At 48.7% G+C, this 20178-nt stretch overlaps 1 protein-coding gene across 6 annotated transcripts in view; it reads left to right on the top strand.

The window, feature by feature from the left end:
• haus5 (HAUS augmin-like complex, subunit 5) overlaps positions 1-13697 on the top strand; it is an 84107-nt gene extending 70410 nt beyond the window's left edge. For all 6 annotated transcript variants that reach the window (XM_060852605.1, XM_060852603.1, XM_060852607.1 and 3 more), the window contains 8 exons: positions 1446-1603; positions 3543-3705; positions 4442-4522; positions 9428-9573; positions 10352-10463; positions 11131-11269; positions 11964-12096; positions 13305-13697. In XM_060852605.1, the coding sequence (XP_060708588.1) occupies positions 1446-1603; positions 3543-3705; positions 4442-4522; positions 9428-9573; positions 10352-10463; positions 11131-11269; positions 11964-12096; positions 13305-13449 (1077 nt within the window). In that variant the 3' untranslated portion in view covers positions 13450-13697. The remainder of the gene's footprint in view (positions 1-1445; positions 1604-3542; positions 3706-4441; positions 4523-9427; positions 9574-10351; positions 10464-11130; positions 11270-11963; positions 12097-13304) is intronic.
• The last annotated feature ends 6481 nt before the right edge of the window (positions 13698-20178 follow it).

Here is a 20178-nt window from a genome sequence, read left to right as displayed (position 1 = left end):
GGCTCTGCAATTCCCTTCCTGGCTTCCCAGAGAATCCGAGGATAAATCCTATTGGCCCAGGGGTCTTATCTATTTTCAGATCTTCCAAAATTGCTAAAATCTCCTCTTTGTCAACCTCAATCCCATCTAATCTTGTAGTTTATATCTCCTTATTCTCGCTGATGTGAATGCTGGCAAAAAGTATTCATAAAGTGCTTTTCCCTATGTCCTCAGATTCCCCACACAACTTCCCACTACTGTCTTTGAATGGCCCTAATCTTACTCTAGTCATTCTCTTATTCCTGATATACGTATAGATGGCCTTAGGATTTTCCTTGATCCTATCTGCCAACAACTTCTCATGTCCCCTCTTCTTAGCCCTCTCTTTAGGTCTTTTCTGGCTAACTTATAACTCCCAAGCACCCAGCTAAGCCTTCACACCTCATCCTCACATAAGCTGCCTTCTTCCTATTGACAAGAGCTTCAACTTCTTTAGTAAACCATGGCTCCCTCTATCAACAACTAGCTCCCTGCCTGACAGGTACATACTTAACAAGGACCCAGTAGCTGTTCCTTGAATAAGCTCCACATTTCAAGTTTGTCCATCCCCTGCAGTTTCCTTCCCCGTGCTATGCATCCTAAATCTTGCCTAATCGCGCCATAACTGCCTTTCTCCAGTTATACCTCTTTCCTTGCAGTATATACCTATTCCTGCCTATTGCGTAAGCATAACCGAATTACAGTCACTATTGCCAAAGTGCTCACCTATCACCAAATCTGACTGGGTTCATTTCGGTAAAAACAATGACTGCAGATGCTGGAAACCAGATTCTGGATTAGTGGTGCTGGGAAAGCACAGCAGTTCAGGCAGCATCCGAGGAGCAGTAAAATCGACGTTTCGGACAAAAGCCCTTCATCAGGAATTTCCCCAGTACCAAATCCAATATGGCATTGTCCCTTTTTGCCTTGTCGATGTACTGTGTCAGAAAACCCTCCTGCACAAACTGACCCGTCTAAATTAACTGAACTGGAAGTTAAAGTCCTCTATAACAACTCCCCTGTTACACTCGCTCCTATCGAGAACTATCTTTGCTATCCTTTCCTCTACATCCCTGGAACAATTCAGAGGCTTATAGCAAACTCCCAACAGGGTGACCTCGCTTTTCCTGTTTCTAACCTCAGCCCAAACTACCTTAGTGGATGAGTCCTCAAACATTATCTCAGCTGCTGTAATATTATCCTTGATTAACAGTGCACTCCCACCCAATACCCCTGGCTGAAACATCTTAATCCTGGAATCTGCAACAACCATTCCTGCCCGTCCTCTAGCTGTGTCTCTGAGATAGCCACAACATCAAACGCTTGTTGATGTGGGGCTGGAATGGTCTGTGGTAATGTCTAACCGCCCTGCGTTATCTCCCAGAGGGGAAGCAGTTAAATTGTGTTTTTGTGTGGTCCCTCGGCAGGAGAGATGGCGAGACTGTGAGGTCCGGGCAGTGGAGAAGATCGGGGCCCTCAGGCGGGAGAAGGAAATGAGTGGCAGGCTGACGGCGCTGAATAAGGAGTTTAATCGCCTGCTGGAGGAACAGTATGCACATGATGCTGAGCTCCTGTCTGCTGTCAGGTCAGAAGTTTTGTCCCCTCTTCAACAGCGTTTAGAAAGCACCTTGTGGTGAGGTTAGCTCAGTTGGTGGGTTGGCTGGTTTGCAGTGCAGAGTGATGCCAGCTGTGAGGGTTCAATTCCTGCATTGGCTGAGGTTGCCATGAAGAAACCTGCTTCTCAACCTCTTCCCTCACCCAGTAAACCATAGTCATAGAACTGTACAGTATGGAACCAGACCCTTCGGTCCAACTCGTCCTTGCCAACCAGATATCCTAAATTAATCTAGTCCCATTTGCCAGCATTTGGCCAATATCCCACCAAACCCTTCCTATTCATATCCCCATCCAGATGCCTTTTAAATGTTGTAATTGTACCAACCTCCACCACTTCCTCTGGCAGCTCATTCCACACATGCACCACCCTCTAAGTGGAAAAGAAATCGACCCATACGTCTGTTTTTAAATCTTTCCCCTCTTACTTAAACATATGCCATCTAGTTTTGGACATTCCCATTCTAGGGAGAAGACCTTGGCTATTCATCCTGTCCATGCCCCTCATGATTTTCTAAGGCCACCTTGCAGCCTCTGTGACACTCCATTGAAAATAGACGCAGCCTGTTCAGCCTCTCCCTACTCAAACCCCTCCCAACCCTGGCAACATCCTTGCAAATCTTTTCTGAACCCTTTCAAATTTCACAATATCTTTTGTGTAGCAGGGAGACCAGAATTGAAAGCAGTTTTACAAAAGTGGCCTAACCGATATCATGTACAGCTGCAACATGACCTCTCAACTCCTATACTCAGTGCTCTGACCAATGAAGGCAAGTGTACCAAACGTCACCTTTGCTACCCTGCATACCTGTGACTCCAGTTTCAAGAAACTATAAACCTGGACCTCAAGGTCTCATGGGTCGGCAACACTCCCCAGGACTTTACTATTAGTGTATAAGTCCTGCCCTAATTTGCCTAATTAAAATACAGCACCTCACATTATTCTAAATTAAACTCCATCTGCCACTCCCAGGCATATTTTATTCTTGCTGTTCACTGCACCAGCAATGTTGGTGTGATCTGCAAACTTCTTAACCATACTGCCTATATTCATATAAGTGTCTATAAATTATAGACAAGAAGCAGTGGACCTAGCAGTGGACCCTTATGGCACACTGCTAGTCACAGGACTCCAGTCTGAAAAGCAACCCTCCATCACGAGCCTATGCTAACCAGTCTACCGTCCAGAACCTTGTCGAATGCCTTACTGAAGCCAGTATAGACAGCATACACTACTGTCGTCATCAATCCTCTTCATTACTTCTTCAAAAAACTCAATAAAGTTAGTGAGACATGATTTTCCCAAGCATAAAAACCACGTTGAGTATCCCTAATCCGTTCCAAATACACGTGAATCCTGTCCCTCAGAATGCCTTCCAACAATTTTATGAAGTCATAGAATTCTTAGTGTGGAGGTTGGCCATTCAGCCCATCAAGTCCACACCGATCCTCCGAGGAGCATCCCACCCAGATCCTGGTGGTGTGACACAGCAGTGTGAACCACCGAGCCACTATGACACACCAACTTACCCATCACTGAAGTCAGGCTCCCTGGTCTATAATTCCCTAGCTTTTCCTTACCACCTTTCCTAAATAATGGCACCTTGTTAGCTAACCTCCAGTCTTTTGGCACTTTGCCCACGGCTATGGATAATGCAAGTATCTTGGCATGGGGCCCAGCAGTCCCTTCCCTAGCTTCAGTGGAGATCAGCGAACAGGGACCACCGAGGACAGAATGGTAAACCGAATCCTTTGTAAGATGGGACCATATAGATGGCGGAGGTTGGAGCTGCCAGGTAGGAGGCAGTGGAATAGCAGGGTGCTGTCAACCTTTCTGCAGACGTTGAGCGGCATTGCTGGTGTCGCCTGCAGCCATGTCTCACTGGACAGCGCGCTTGTGTTTGTGACAGGGAGGCCTTGGAGCTGGAACTGACTGCGATGGAGAAGAGGAGCTACCTCCAGGAGCTCTCGGAGCAGGCTCAGCTCTTAGCTAACTCCATAGAAGCCAAGAACCGTGAGATCCAGATCCTGCAGCAGAAGCACAGCAGCATCCTCCGCTTCCAATCTCTCGTGGTAAGTCTGCTGTTGAGGTAGAGGCTGGGCGAGACTGACAGGATCTGCCTGTGACCTGCTGGAGCGAAGTTTTACACCCTCTGACCTTTCTGTGTTCCCTCCGACCCCTGGTTTCTGAGGGCCCTCCCCAGTGTGAAATGTCACGTGTCTGCGATTATCCTGTGCAGTTGTCGATAGTATATTCCACCATTTTCAGACAGGAATCACAGCAGAACATCTTCTCTGCAAAGATGTGGCTTCACAGCCAACGAGTGATGTTCAGTAATGCGAGTTCACTTAGAAAAGCCCTTTGGTGCATATCGCTATCCCACAAGCAGAGTGAGAATGACTCCTCCCACCTGTTTTTCAGTGATACTGGTGAAGGAATAAGTATTGGCCCCAGACATCAGGGAGGGCTGCTTCCTGCTTATCATCAAGATAAGCACACCCACGCGAGAGGGCAGATGCAGTTTCCTTTTATAGTGGCAAATCAGAGATCACACCCCTGCTGGTGCAGTGCTTCCCCGGTACTGGTGCAGTGCTCCCTCAGTGCTATCCCTTGGAGTGTTGTCTGGAGTTTTGTACCCCCCCCCCATAGTCAGGTCCTGTGACCGGGTTCAGTCTGACAGGGTGAATTATTCCTGCGATGCTGACTTGATCTGTTAAAAGGCCAGTTACAGGCTGTGTCCTATCAGGGGCACTGTGCCTCTGATGTTCCTTGTTTTCCTCAGCTTTTCTAACAATTTGTTGTTTCCAGGAGACAAAGCAAGATCTCATCCGTGCTTTAGTGAAAGGGAATTCATCGGCCAAGAGTCAACTTATGAAGACACAAATGGAGGTCAGTCTCCCACTAACCTATCCCATCTCAGGAACTCTAAACCTTACTAGCATTAGTGAGCTGAAAATGTGTTGCTGGAAAAGCACAGCAGGTCAGGCAGCATCCAAGGAGCAGGAGAATCGACGTTTCGGGCATGAGCCCTTCTTCCGGAAGCATTAGTGAGGCAAGCCACAGGAAGTGAGTGCAGTTAAACATGTGGTTATAGGGTTAGCGCAGGAGGGAGACTTCAGAAACTTACATCATTGGGGTACCTCCTGGGGAAGGTGGGACCTGTACATGAAGGACAGGTTGTACTTAAACTGGAGGGGCACCAATGTCCTGAACAGGAGACTTGCTAGAGCGTTTTGGGAGGGTTTAAGCTAGTTTAGCAGGGGAATGGGAATGAGAGCTACAGATCAGAGGAGAGGGTAGTTGTTGTACGGGCAGAAATAGAATGCCAAGAGTCTGTCAGGAAGGCTACACAGTTGATAGGGATGGGTTAAAGTGTCTGCTTCAATGCAAGGAGTGTAAGGAATAAGAGTGACGAGTTTAGAGCATGGATCGGTACTGGGAACTACGATGCTGTAGCTGTGACAGAGACGTGGATTTCACAAGGGCAGGAATGGTTGCTGGATGTTCAAGGGTTTAGATCTTCTTAAAAGGAACTGGGAGGGGGTCTATTAGAGGAGGGGAAGTAGTGTTATTAATTAGAGAGTGCACTGGAGCTGCAGAAAAGACATTTGTTGAGGAAGGTTTGTCAACTGAGTTAGTATGGATGGAAGTCAGTGATAGGAAAGGAATGGCAGAGAAGAACAGATTGTACAGTAGATCTTGGAAAGAACATAGAACAATCCAGCATAGAACAGGCCCGTCAGCCCACGATGTTGTGCCGAACATTTGTCCTAGCTTAAGCACCTATCCAATTGCTGCTTAAAGGTCACCAATGATTCTGACTCTGCCGCTCTCACAGGCAGCGCATTCCATGCCCCCCACCACTCTGGGTAAAGAACCTACCCCTGACATCCCCCCCCCCCCCACCCCCATACCTTCCACCCTTCACCTTAAATTTATGTCCCCTTGTAACACTCTGTTGTACCCAGGGGAAAAAGTCTCTGACTATCTATCTATTCCCCTGATCATCTTATAAACCTCTATCAAGTCACCCCTCATCCTTCGCCGTTCCAATGAGAAAAGGCCTATCCTCGTACGACCTATTTTCCATTCCAGGCAACATCCTCGTAAATCTCCTCTGCACCCTCTCCAGAGCTTCCACATCTTTCCTAAAGTGAGGCGACCAGAACTGCACACAGTACTCCAAATTTGGCCTTACCAAGGTCCTGTACAGCTGCAACATCACCTCACGAATCTTGAATTCAGTACCTCTGCTAATGAACGCTAATACACCATAAGGCTTCTTACAAGCTCTATCCACCTGAGTGGCAACTTTCAAAGAGCTATGAACATAGACCCCAAGATCCCTCTGCTCCTCCACCTTACTAAGAACCCTACCGTTAACCCTGTATTCCGCATTCTTATTTGTCCTTCCAAAATGGACAACCTCACACTTGACAGGGTTGAACTCCATCTGCCACTCCTCAGCCCAGCTCTGCATCATATCTAAGTCCCTTTGCAGCTGACAACAACCCTGCTCACTGTCCACAACTCCACCAATCTTCGTATTGTCTGCAAATTTACTGACCCACCCTTTGACTCCCTCTTCCAAGTCATTAATAAAGGTGCAGATGTAACGGAGTTATTGTTATGGGTGACTTCAACATCTCCAATATTAATTGGAACCTCCTCAGTGCAGATGGTCTGAATGGAGCTGATTTTTGTCAGGTTTGTCCAAGAGGGATTTCTGACTCAGCATGTCGATAGGCCGACTAGAAGGGAGGTCATATTAGATTTGGTGCTTGGCAATGAGCCAGGCCAGGTGGCAAACCTCTCAGTGGGACGGCATTTCGGTGACAGTGACCACAACCGTAGCCATGGAGAGAGATAGGAACAGACAGTCTGGGAAGGTATTTAATTGGGGGAGGGGAAATTATCCTGCTATTAGACAGGAGCTCTGAAGTATAAATTGGGAACAATTGTTATATGGGAATTGCACAACAGAAATGTGGATGATGTTTAAGGAGCGCTTGTGCAAATGTTGGGTAAGTTTGTACCACTGAGACAGGCAAGGAACAGTAAGGTGAAGGAGCTTTGGATGTCAAGAGCAGAGGAGTTTCTCATCAAAAGGAAGAAGGAAGCTTACTTAAGGTTGAGGAAGCAAGGATCTGGCACAGATTTGGAGGACTACAGGGGAGCTAGGAAAGAACTCAAGAATGGACTGAGGAGAACTAGGAGGGGACATGAAAAAGCCTTGGCAGGGAGGATTAGGGAAATCCCAAAGGGGTTCTACATGCACATGAGGAGTAAGCGAATTATCAGTGAGAGGGTAGGGCTGATCAGGGATAGTGGGTGGAGCTTGGGCCTGGAGTCTGAAGAGGTAGGGGAGGTCCTAAATGAGTTTTGTTTGCTTCAGTATTCACTCGAGAGAGAGAGAGAGGGAGATCTTGTTGATAATTGAGAGCTCTGTGGACCCGGTGAATAGGCTTGAACAGATTGATGCAAAGGTAGTGGACGTGCTGGAAATTCTGGGAAGCGTCAAGATCGATAAGTGCCCAGGGTCGGACCAGATATATCCAAGGAATGAGATTGTTGCGCCTCTAACGATGATCTTTGCATCCTCACTCTCCGTGGCAGTAGTACTGGCTGACTGGAGGGAGGCGAATGTTGTTCCTCCTGTTCAAGAAAGGGAATATGAAAATCCCTGGGAATTACAGACCAGGCAGTCTTGCATCTGTGGTAAGCAAGGTACTGGAAAGGATTCTGAGTGAAAGGATTTATGACCATTTGGAAAAATGTAGCTTGGTTAAAGATAGTCAGCATGGCTTTGTGAGGGGCAGGTCACGCCTCACCAGCTTTATTGAGATGTTGGAGAAAAGTTGACAAAGGTCAAATAGTGGATGTGGTGTATTTGGATTTCAGGGAATAAGGTTCCCCATGGTATGCTCATTCAGAAAGTTAGGAGATATGGGATACAGGGAAATTTGGTTGTCTGGATAGAAAGTTGGCTGGCCGAAAGAAGACAGCGAGTGGTAGTGGACAGAAAGTATTCCGCCTGGAGGTCCGTCCTGGGCATCTGATCTTTGTAGTTTTTATAAATGATTTGGATGAAGAATTGGGAGGGTGGGTTAGTAAGTTTGCCGATGACACAGCGGTTGGTAATGTTGTAGATTGTAGCCTGCAACAACCCTTGACACAACGAGACATTGACAGGGTGGAAGAGCTGGGCTGAGAACTGGCAGATGGGGTTCAACCTCGACAAATGCGAAGTGATTCAATTTGCAAGATCAAATTTGAATGCTGAATATGGGGTGAAAAGCAGGATTATTGGCAGTGTAGAGGAACAGCTGGATCAGGAGTCCACGTACATAGATCCCTCAAAGTTGCCATCCATGTTGATGGGTTTTTTAAGAAGGCATATGGTGTTTTGGCTTTCATTACCAGGGGGTGTGAGTTTAAGTGTTGCAGCTCTCTAGAATCCTGGTTAGACCACACTTGGAATATTGTGTTCAGTTCTTACAATGAGGGCGACCAGAAGAACGTAGATACTTTAGAGAGGGTGCAGAGGAGATTTACCAGGATGCTCCTAGATTGGAAGATTTGTCCTATGAAGAGAGGTTGAATGAGCTAGGGCTCGAGAAGAAGGAAGAGAGGTGACTTGATAGAGGTGTACAAGATAATGAGAGGCATAGATAGCCAGAGACACATTCCTCAGGGCAAAAATGGGGTCATAATTTTAAGATGTTTGTAGAAAGGTATAGGGGAGATGTCAGAGGTGGATTCTTTACACAGTGGGGAATGCACCGCCAGTGGTTGGAGTAGAGTCAGATACATTAGGAACATTAAGCGACTGCAGGCCAAGCACATGGATGGCAGTAAATCGAGGGGTGTGTAGGTTAGGTTGATCTTAGATTAAGATGAATGCTTGGCATAATATTGTGGGGCGAAGGGCCTGTACTGTGCCGTACTGATCTATGTTCTTACTCCACTGACAACCCTCCGCCACCACCACCACCACTCTCCTTTCAGCACCAGAACACACTTTTAAAAATTTTTTTATTTTTCGCCAGATTATATTTTTTTTCTTTTGCCTTTTGTTTTTTCTTTTTTACACTGATCCAACTCTTGACAGGGAAAACACCCAAGTGGTAAAAAATGAGGTCTGCAGATACTGGAGATCACAGCTGAAAATGTGTTGCTGGTTAATGCACAGCAGGTCAGGCAGCATCCAAGGAATCAGGATTCCTGATGAAGGGCTTATGCCCGAAACGTCGAATTTCCTATTCCTTGGATGCTGCCTAACCTGCTGTGCTTTAACCAGCAAAACACCCAAGTGGTCCAGTGACAAGCAGTGTCCTTCACATCAAAGGGCAATGCTGTGTGATTCTCCTGGTTATATATTTCTTTTAACCCCTGCACTACTGCCAAACTGCGGTAGTGCTTATGTTTTCCCTAGCACCCATGGTGTGTGCGAGACGCAGTGAGAGACACAAAGTGCACAAATCTTTATTTAATTTCCACCACCAGGAAGATAGGAAACACCTGAGTGGCCTTCATATCAAAGGGCAATGCTGTGTGATCAAAACAGTGAAGAGGAGGGCAGGGACTAAATCAAAATGGAGTTGGAGGGGGAACACACTTTTTTTAAGATGCTCCTTAATAATCAGTCTCATTAAGCAAGCTTTTTGGTCACCTGTCCTTGATATTTCATTGTGTCTCAGGCCGGGTGTTCCAGTCCCCTGACTGTGGAGTTTTTGTTATTTTTCAACTTGGTTCAGGGAGCTATCTAAACGCAGCCTGCTGCTGTCATTGTAGATTGGCTCCTTCATGAGGCAGAAACTTGGGGTGCAGGAGGATCCTATTCGCTCACTGACCGAGGAGCTCCACAATTCCGTCAGCAGGGAAGTGAACCTCTTCACAGCCGTGTCACTGCCCAACCTGGATCGCCGACTTGTAGGAGAGTGAGTAACGATGACTTTGTTTTTGGTGGGGGGGGGGGGTGTACAATATCCCTCAATACTGGGCTCCTCAGGAGCCAAGTGCAATACTGTTTGTTCAGCACCTTCCCCATGTCCAGCTTCATGGTGAGTGCACTCCCCTCTGAGTCAGTACAGTCCATGTTTGAGAGCCCACTGTAACGAACGGTGCACAAAATTCAAGCTGATGGTTCCCAATCAGTGCTGAGGGAGTGCCGCACTGTCGGAGGGTCAGTGCTGAAGGAGTGCCGCACTGTCGGAGGGTCAGTGCCTGAGGGGTCGGTGCCTGAGGGAGCGCCGCACCGTCGGAGGGTCGGTGCCTGAGAGAATTTTATTGTGAATCCCACTATTCTATCAGCAAACCCTGATTCTCTCCAGGTTTTCATATAACGTCATGGTTGAGTGACTGTACTATGTGTGGCATTTAATTCTGTAACTTGTAATTCTCTGCCCTTCCAGCCTCTTTGACCTTTCGTTATACAGGGCATGTATGACATTTTAATCACCCCCTCCAAACTGTACCACCCCTCTCTGATCAACATCGAATTGAATTTGCAACGATACTTGACCAATGGTTCAGATCTTGTTTTCCTCCTACTCCTCCCTGTGTTAACTCCCGCGTCGCCAGTTTGAATGGCTTAGCCATGTGAAGGCTGGTGTAAAGGTGGTGGGCATTGTGGCCTGGGCTGTGCAGGATCCTGGATGTGTTATTTCATCACCTGGCTGTGGTTTTGGAGGTTTTGCAGTGTCTTGTTTTCTCCAGGTTCCAGAGGCTTCCTGTCCACAAACTGTCAATCCACAAACTGGACTCTTCATTGAACAATCGTCAATTCTTCCAGGGCCTCAAGAAGAGTATGTATTTCCCGTTCTACAAGGTAATGACAATAAGCATTTATGTAGCACATTGAATGCTGTAAAACATGCCCAGTGTGTTGCAGTCATATCAATCAAGCAGTACCTAACACTTCACTCATGAGGGAATGTGTTGGGGACCCAACATTCAGTCAGAGATTTCGCTTTTTAATGAGTGTCTTTGTGGAGAAGAGAGATACAGGGGTGGGGCGGGAGAGATGAGGACAGAAGGGGAAAGATTGGGATGGTGCAGAGAGACAGAGATGGGCACAGGGAAAGAGACTTTAGGGAGAATATTCCAGAGCTCGATCCCAGGCTATTAAAGCATGGCCACCACTGGCAGAGTAATGGGAATCAGGGAATGCTTGTGGGGGGAGGTTTTCAGAGGTTTATCACCCAATGAGAAGCCAGTGTTAGCTGAGGACGTAACCCTGGGGCAGGGATGGGACCTATAATAGATGGAACCCCCGCCTGCCCAGATGCATATGCACAGACACGTGCACAGAGACAGGGAGACGAGCAGAGACACCCATCCCTCAGTGGTGCAGAACTTCACTGGGGCACAGTGAGAGTCCCTTCGGCCCATCGAGTCTGTGTCCACTCCTTGGAAAAATCAATTCCATTCGTTCTCACTTCCCTCCCTCTCCCATTCAGCTTTTGTGGAATAACTCTCTGCCTCTCTCTCCCCAGGCTCCTGAATTCCTGCTGGAGCACGCAGCCAAGATGAAGGTGGAGCGCAGGTCACTGGAAGCAACTCTGCTCCATCAGAGAGACTCAGTGCAGACCCTGCAGAGACGAGACAACATCACGCCGATCACTGATGCAGACGGTAAGTGGGGGAGGGGGTGGTTAGGGTGAAGAGTCCACTATGAGGCTAACAGAGGGCGAGGGGAGACAAATTGTGGGGATACCTCATCACAACCCAGAGACATTGTTATAACGCTGCTGGAGCTGTGAAATATTTGAGGATTAAAGAGACCTTCCCATTCCTGGCTCAGGTCACTTGAAGCCACAAATGCAATGAATGGCCTTTTTCTGAATTGAGCTCTCACTTTAATGAAGGAAACACAAGCAGCCATTTTACATACAGCAAGATCCCACATGCAGCATGAAGCACAGCCACACCATCCGTCAGTTTCAGTTCTCGCCTTGCGACAGCGCGGCGCTGAGCCTCTGACGACGTGGCGCTCCCTCGGCTACAGCCTGTGACGGCGTGGTGCTCCCTCGGCACAGCCTGTGACGGCGCGGCGCTCCCTTGGCTATAAGCCACTGTCGACGCTGCGCTTCCTCGGCATAGCCTCTGGCACTGTGACACTCCCTCGCCGCTGAGCCTCTGTCGATGCAGTGCTCCATCGGCACTGAACGTCTGTCGGCTCGGCGCTGAGCCTCTGCCAACGCGGCGCTCGCTCGATGCTGAGCCTCTGTCGGCGCGGCGCTCACTCGGCACTGAGCCTCTGCCGGCGCGGCGCTCCGTCAGCGCTGAGCCTAGTAACTTGTGTCTCTTTCTGCTCTTCCCTGCCCAGCTCTGATTGAGCGCATCCTCTTGCAGAGCTCTGAATGTGACCAGAATACAATTTCAGACATTCACAAACTCTTGAATCAGTGCCTTCAAGCCACTGAGTTTACCACTCAACTGAGGAACGATGTCCAGGACTGGTAAGTGACCCGATGTACCTGATACCTGCTGATGATGTTATTCGGTAACTTAGTGGCCTGGGGTTGGTTAGCTCAGTTGGCTGGATGGCTGATCTATGATAGTGTAACGCCAACAGCATGGATTAAATTCCTGCGTCAGCTCAGGTTACCATGAAGAGCTCTCCTTCTCAATCTCTCCTGAGGTGTGGTGACACTCGGGTTAAACCACCTGCAGTCATCCCTCTCTAATGTGACAGCAGCCCCATGGGCTGGGTAAGACGATGCAGACTCTAACTTTATCGAGTCCCAGTCCACGGCTAGATGGCCAACAAGGGTTTGTGTGGATGACACAACCAAACAGGTTGGTCCCAGCCCTGTATATCCCTGCCCTCCCTGGGAGCAGGAGCCAGCCCTGGTCTGCTGTGTGATGGGGAGAATGAAATTGGAACCTTTGCTGGCTGCCACGTGCTGATAAAATGTGCCAGTCACCACGGGAATACGGACAGCCTGTTGAGGGCTAAGGCTGTGGAGAGGGCGGGTCAGCTGGTTTGGTTCCAATCAACTGGCAGCATGGGGTCCGATGCCCTTTCCTATTGAGATGTCATTGGGAGGGCAGGGGGTGTTCAAGGTGGGAGGTTTGACCCCCCCCCCCTTTATGGTATGGGGTAGGCAAGAGAGAGATTAAGGACCACGCCCAGCCTGTGGGTGTTGTGGAGGGAGTATTTGCCCTGTGGCTTAGCAGGGCAGTGTAGAAGGTTGGAATTAAAACCCTGGTCTTTCTGTCCCTGGCTTGGTTATGTTGAAAGTGGCTGCTCCCCATCCCCCTTCACGGTTTTGGTGATCAGCCAATGGTGACCCTCTATGTCAAAGCCCACGTCAAGTGAATGTTATCGATGAATTATGAGATTAAACTGCAGTTTGTTCTGAGGCTGTAGAATTTTAAACAGGGTAGAGTGTGCGGCAACTTTGGGAATCACCCAGCACAGCCCTTCATCAGCTCAGTCCACCCTTACTGCCACCCCAGAGCCCCAGTAAGTTTGAACAGCCCGATTCAATCTCCCTCTTAACCCCCACGTTCTGAGGGGGACAACCCCAGACTCTCCCCAATAACTAAACTAGAAGGGGTGGGCTGGGCAACATCTGATTTCACTGTGGGGGTCAGTCAGTGAGAGGCTGTGGTTAGGAAGGGATCAAGGACACTGTGTATTTGACTGTGTGTGTGTTTCCAGGTGGGAGCAGCCGGCCCAGTTCCTTGTTCCCTGGGTTAAACAGCACGGACACAACGTGCAGGGCTGGATTCACAAGTGGAGCGAGCTGGTCCACAGGGGCCTGATGCAAACGTGGGGAGACCCTGCTGTGAGGAAGCCCTGCTGAAGGGATGGTGTCAAACCCCCTGAGTGACCCATGCCCCATTCGACTGATCCTGAAGTGGACCAAAGCGTCCAGGCACTTCTACCCCGTCTGCTCCCGGATTTCCAAGTCTCAGCTGCTGTGTCGAACAGACAAAATTATCTTGTCACTGATCTGACTCGGACCACCTGTACTCACTTGGAGGATATCTGAGCAGCTAACTGCATGAATTTGGTTTTAGATTGGAAATAAAGGCAATGATTTGGAGCATAGTTTCCTGAATGACATTGATCACTTCCTGTTGACGCAACTGTATCTGTGGGGCAGTGAGGACGTTAAACCACAGGGATACCTTATTGTGGATCTGGGGGCTCGGCCAACCCGTTTCGGAATGTGTCAGTGGGAATCTACAGGTGTCAGAGAACACAACACAGTCATGTCTTTGGTAGCATTTGGAGCGAAAGGTCCAGGCTGAGGTTCACATAATAGGCAGCTCAGTGCATTTTACAGTGCTGAGGGAGCACCGCACTGTCGGAGGGTCAGTGCCGCACTGTCGGAGGGTCAGTGCCGCACTGTCGGAGGGTCAGTGCCGCACTGTCGGAGGGTCAGTGCCGCACTGTCGGAGGGTCAGTGCCGCACTGTCGGAGGGTCAGTGCCGCACTGTCGGAGGGTCAGTGCCGCACTGTCGGAGGGTCAGTGCCGCACTGTCGGAGGGTCAGTGCCGCACTGTCGGAGGGTCAGTGCCGCACTGTCGGAGGGTCAGTGCCGCACTGTCGGAGGGTCAGTGCCGCACTGTCGGAGGGTCAGTGCCGCACTGTCGGAGGGTCAGTGCCGCACTGTCGGAGGGTCAGTGCCGCACTGTCGGAGGGTCAGTGCCGCACTGTCGGAGGGTCAGTGCCGCACTGTCGGAGGGTCAGTGCCGCACTGTCGGAGGGTCAGTGCCGAGGGAGTGCTGAGTCAGATAACATGGCAGAGCATCTGGACCTTGCAATCTTGCTGGATAATCCAATATTTGGATATTTGAATGCTGGATAATTGAGGTTCCTCTGTATCTGCTGCCCTCCTCGATGGAAGTGTTTGTGAGTTTGGAAGGTGCTGTCTGAGGAGCTTTTGGAGAGTTGCTGCAGTGCATCCCCCCCCCCCCCCATCCCCTCTCCCTGTACCCCCTGCCAGCCCTCCAAACCCTCCGTGCTTTAACCCGAGTGACCATCATCCTCGGCCAGAGTCAGGCTGCTTTTCTGATTTAAAGGTTGTGGCTTGATAGGTACTGTTTGGGTGACTTCAATCTCCTTCACCTCTCATTGAGCACACCTCACTGCTTCCCTGAGAACATTCCCGTCAACCCTCGAGCAAGTCGGTCAATCAGGTAAGTGCTAGTGACCGAGAGCAGTGAGGTTTCCAGTCACAGGGCTGTAGGCGCGTGCTTTGTTTCCAGTAACTAAATCATAGATGTTACTACATGACTGCAATAGTTGCTCAATCACTGAACGCATCTAGCCTCAGTATCCTCGATAGCAAATTGTGGGGATTACATCACCCTCGCAGAGTGCCACATTGCAAGAACAATTGATCTAAATCTGCACACTTTTTAACACATACAATAATAAGCTTCAAATGCCATTTTAAGTCAGTCTAAACTGAAAAAAATCATGGATTCATTAACTGTGACTAAATTTACACTTGTGACTGGTTGCAATCTTAATGTAGTGATTTGGTTAGTTATTACAGTGAATACAACGTACATATGGACTGAAAGTGATCAGGTTCAAGTGAAATATAACCATCCAAGTGGGGAGAGGGGGATTAAAATGGGCGAGATAATTAAGGGTGCTGGGAGTGGGAGTGGAATTAGACTGATGGGGTACTGAAGAATCTGGGAGAGTGGGATTAGACTGAATAAAGGGGATTAAAGGTTGTGGGGAGTGGGGTTAGTTTGAGTAGGATATTTATGGGTGTAGGGAAGTGAATAGGAGTATGAGATTTGACTGGGAGGGATTAAGGGTACAGAGTGTGAGGGGGAGAGTGGGATTAGGCTTGGGATATTAAAGGGTGAGGGGAGAGTGGGATTGAAGGTTGTTGGTGTATTTGAGACTCGGATTAGTGTGGGTGGGATACTTAAGGGTTCAGGGAAGTGAAGGGGAAACTGGGATGAGACTGGGTGGGATACTGGGGATGGAGGAAGAGGAGGTAGTGGTTGAAATTGGCCAAAGCCTAAATCAGCCCGTTCCTCCTCAGTGCAGAGGACTCCCTGGGAATTCAAAACGTCCATTCCACTCCACGCTGAACCACACTCGAGCTGCACTGAGACTTGGTCGCCCTTGAGGGGCAGAATGGCCACTGTCTGAGCTGCACCTGATGGCAGGGATACTAAGAGGTGTAACTCTGGGGAACAGTATTCTTCATCAGATACATGACAGTACCCTTGGCACCTATCCCCAGCAGCCGAGTGTAGGTAAAGGAGTAGATGTCACCATTGGGGGCAGTGAAGTCCCCAGTCAAAGGTCGAGAGGCACATCCTTCATTCACAATGACCAAATTGTAGATAAGGTTTTGTTTCCCTTTGGTTTCACTTTTTATCAGACACCTTGGCATGGAAAATCGAGCCTGGTGCATCTGGAAATGAAAGTTGTGAGGGATGAGGAAGAACACAAGCTACAATTATAGCAACAGCCTGCACTCCCTTAGTGCCTGTATTGGTATGATCTGGCCCCGGGCAGTGGATGTGCCCATCCAGCAGGCTGCTCTGTCCTGGATGGTGTAAAGCTGCTCGAGTGTTGTTGGAGCTGCACCCGTGGTGTGCGTGCTTTGGGGAGTCAGGTGGGGAGTTACTTTCTGCAGGATTCCTAACCTCTGACCTGCTCTTGTAGCCACTGTGCCAATGTGACTGGTCCAGTTCAGTGACCGGTCAGTGATATCACTCAGGAATCAGTGATGGTGATCCTATTGAATGCAAAGGGATGATGGTTAGATTCTGTCTTGTTGGAGATGATCATTGCTTGGCATTTGTGAGGCACAGTATTAATTCACCATATTCTCCAAGCTAAGATCATAGTTTGTTGGACAGCAGAGATGCAGTTGTCTGATTGACCTTTTGGAGGTTTGATCAACCAACATGGCCGACCACAACACCAGTGATAGGTCACTTGCAGCAAGTTCACAAGACCCTCCAAACCAGGAGCTGAGGGTGCACTGCATCAATCACGCTGTCTCTCCCAAAGATCACACTCTCTAAGTGCTAATCATTCAAAACCAGCCCTCCTGGGAGGGATATGTTGTCCGCAGAACCGCAAAACAACAGCTCTACCAGGAGACTCTAAGTTGACAGGACATTCCCAGGAGGACGGCGGACTTTTCCAGGATGTCTTCCCAGCAGAGAGGACGCTATGGTGTGCAGTTCTGGAGTCTACATCATCGGAGGGAGGCGATTGCACTGGGCAGGGTGCAGAGGAGATTTTACGCCTGGGCCTGGAGAGTTTTCTTCCCCCTTGGTGCAGGGATCAGTGACTGGAGCAGTTGGGTGGACATAAAGTTAAGGGAATGGGCAGGAGGCTTAGAGAGGAGGTGAGATAAAGCATTGTCATGCAGAGGCTGGTGGAAATCTGAAATTTGAGGCTTGTTAGGGTTGATAAGAGGTAGAAACTCTCAACTTTTAATAAATAATGAGATGTGCACCTATCATGAAGAAGGGCTTATGCCTGAAACGTCAAATCTCCTGCTCCTTGGATGCTGCCTGACCTGCTGCGCTTTTCCAGCAACACATTTTCAGCGTGCACCTATCATGCCCAGGTGTAGAAGGCTATGGGTCAAATGCTGGGAATGGGATTAAAACAGAGAGGCTGTTTTTCCAGACCAACGTAGACTGGATGAGACAAAGGGCTTCTCTCCAAGCTGCAGATTTCCCTGACTCTACCAACCAGCTCTTGGGAATCACTGGTTAGTGACTGAGTGAAAATGAAGACAGTCACTGACAAATGACAGTGAAAGAGAGGAGAGTTATGAAGGCCAGATCTGGAAAATTTCTGTGCATCTTTGCAGCGTTTCCCAAATCCACAATCTGAGCGGTCAGTGCGTCCATCATCTTTTTACATTAATAAATGATCCCTGATGAAGAAGGAGCTGATGCCTGAAGCCTTGACTCTCCTGCTCATGGATGCTGCCTGACCTGCTGTGCTTTTGCAGCACCGCACTCTCGACTTTTATTAAAGGCATCAGTAGCATCGTGGACAGGTATCTGAGATGGTTTCCAAACGAAGCCTGTGGGCCCTGTATAGGAGATGCACAGGCAGAAAGAGAACCCTTGTCAGCAGTGCGGCACTCCCTCTGTGCTGACCCTCCGACAGTGCAGCGCTCCCTCAACGGTGACCCTCCGACAGTGCGGCGCTCCCTCAGTACTGACCCTCCGACAGTGTCTACTCCCTCAGCACTGACCCTCTGACAGTGTCCACTCCCTCAGCATTGACCCTCCGACAGTGCGGCTCTCCCTTTGCGCTGACCCTCTGACAGCACGGCGCTCCCTCTGTGCTGCAAAATGCACTCAGCTCGCTGCTTGCTTGCAGCTGAATCCTGTCTTCTCCACGCCTTTTAGCAAATGACTTTATCAAATCCAGATTCTGATATTGATCTGTGATGTTCTTACATAAGTCACTGCCAATGACTGCCACTGTCCATGCTGCCATTCCCAAACATCGTCTGTCTCTTCCTTCCTCGGTGAATGATTTGGAGATGCCGGTGTTGGACTGGGGTGTACAAAGTTGAAAATCACACAACACCAGGTTATAGTCCAACAGATTTAATTGGAAGCACTAGCTTTCGGAGCACTGCTGACAACCATCTGCTGAAGGTGCAGCGCTCCCAAAGCTAGTGCTTCCAAATAAACCTGTTGGACTATATCCTAGGGTTGTGTGTGAGTTTTAACTTCCTCAGTGAAGGTTGTAGTTCAGGAAATGGGCATCGGAATTAATACTGTGCCTCACAAATGCCAAGCAATAATCACCTCCAACAAGGCAGAATCTAACCATCATCCCTTGACATTCACAACACAAATGGATCTGTAACAATCTCAGAGTCCAATTGGAACATGGTTTCTGAGCAGCACTGCACTGAGCTCACCTTCTGTCCATCAGTTCAACTTGAGCCGTTCCACTCCTCCACCTTTCCTCTGTTGCTCAGAAAAGAATTGTTCTTCTCCTGCAGATCCAGTTGACTCCTAAATTCAAAATTGATGCGGTCTCTGCCACACTATCAAGGCAGCACATTCCCAGATGCTGATCATTCAAGCCATGAGAAACCTTCCTCCACATCTGTCCGCCAGTTCCTCTCCTGACGATGTGCCGTCCGTGTCCCTCTGGTTCCCAATCCTAACCCACCTCCCCCCCTCCTTGGGGGAGCTGTCTGTCTGCAGCCCTGCTGGTTTTGAGCAACTCAGTTTAAATTGTTCCCATTTTTACCAGGGGGAGCAGACCCCACATCTCCCATCGCTCTTCATCACTGACATGCCCCATGACTAGAAACATCCTTGTGAATCTTTCTCTCTCTCTCGTCTTAATAAAGGGCAGAGCTTTGACACAAATCACCAGGGCATTGGGATTGCTTGCTCCAGGAAGTTTAAATGCTTGGAGCCGGTTTTCTGAACAAGCAGCCTATCCTACTTTTTGAGAGTACGTGCACTTCCCAACTGTTTTATTATTTCAGTCCCTTAAGGCGTCAGAATAGGCAGGTAAATTGATTAAGCTAACCTATGGAATACTTTAGTCACAGTCATAGAGACGTACAGAACGGAAACAGACCCTTCAGAGAGGGACCTTGTCTTTGTGAGGACAGTGTGGAAGAGGCTGATACGCTCGAACAGACTGATGTTAAGGAGGATGTGCTGGAAATTTTGCAAAACATGAGGGTAGTTAGTGAGGATCAATTGCAGGTCCCTTGCAGTTAGAATCATGTGCATTCATAATGGACAACAAAGAGACGACAACCCAGTTAAACAAATACTTTGGTGTATTCCTTAGTGAAGACCGATCCAATGATCGACAGGAAATGCTGGGGACACAAGGTCAAGCATGAAGGAGATCCTTATCAGTCAGGAAATGGTATTGGGGAAATTGATGGGATTAAAACCAGATACATCCCAGAGGACTTAAGGAAGTGGCCCTAGAAATAGCGATACATTGGTGATCCCTTTCCAGCATTCTGTAGATTCTGGAAGAGTTCCAATGGACTGAAGGGGAGCTAATATAACTCCAGTCTTTAAAAAAAAGAGGGAGAGAGAAAACGGACAACTATGGGCCGAATAGCCTGACACCGGTGGTGGGGAAAATGCTGGAGTCAATCATTCAGGACGTAATCACAGAATATTTGGAAAACAGTGACAGAATCAGTCCCACTCAGCATGGATTCACTAAAGGGAAAATCATGCTTGACAAATCATCAGGATGTGACCATTGGGATGGACAAGGATAAAACCAGTGAATGTTGTGTACCTGGACTTTAAAAGGCTTTTGACAAGATTCCATACGAGATTAGTCGGGAAAATTAAGGCTCATGGTTTTGGAGGTAATGTGTTGATGTGGATAGAGAACAGGTTGGCAGACAGGAAGCAAAGAGTCGGAATAAATAGGTCCTTTTCCGAGTGGCAGGTGGTGAGGCGAGGTGAGTAATGACGTGGACGAAGGAATTAAATGCCATATCTCCACATTTGCAGATGACACTAAGCTGGGTGGCAGTGTGTGCTGTCAGGAGGATGTCAAGAGGCTGCAG

This window comes from Hemiscyllium ocellatum, chromosome 38 (genome assembly GCF_020745735.1).
Source record: "Hemiscyllium ocellatum isolate sHemOce1 chromosome 38, sHemOce1.pat.X.cur, whole genome shotgun sequence".
Taxonomy (NCBI): Eukaryota; Metazoa; Chordata; class Chondrichthyes; order Orectolobiformes; family Hemiscylliidae; genus Hemiscyllium; species Hemiscyllium ocellatum.
This window is presented reverse-complemented; position numbering and strand designations above follow the sequence as displayed.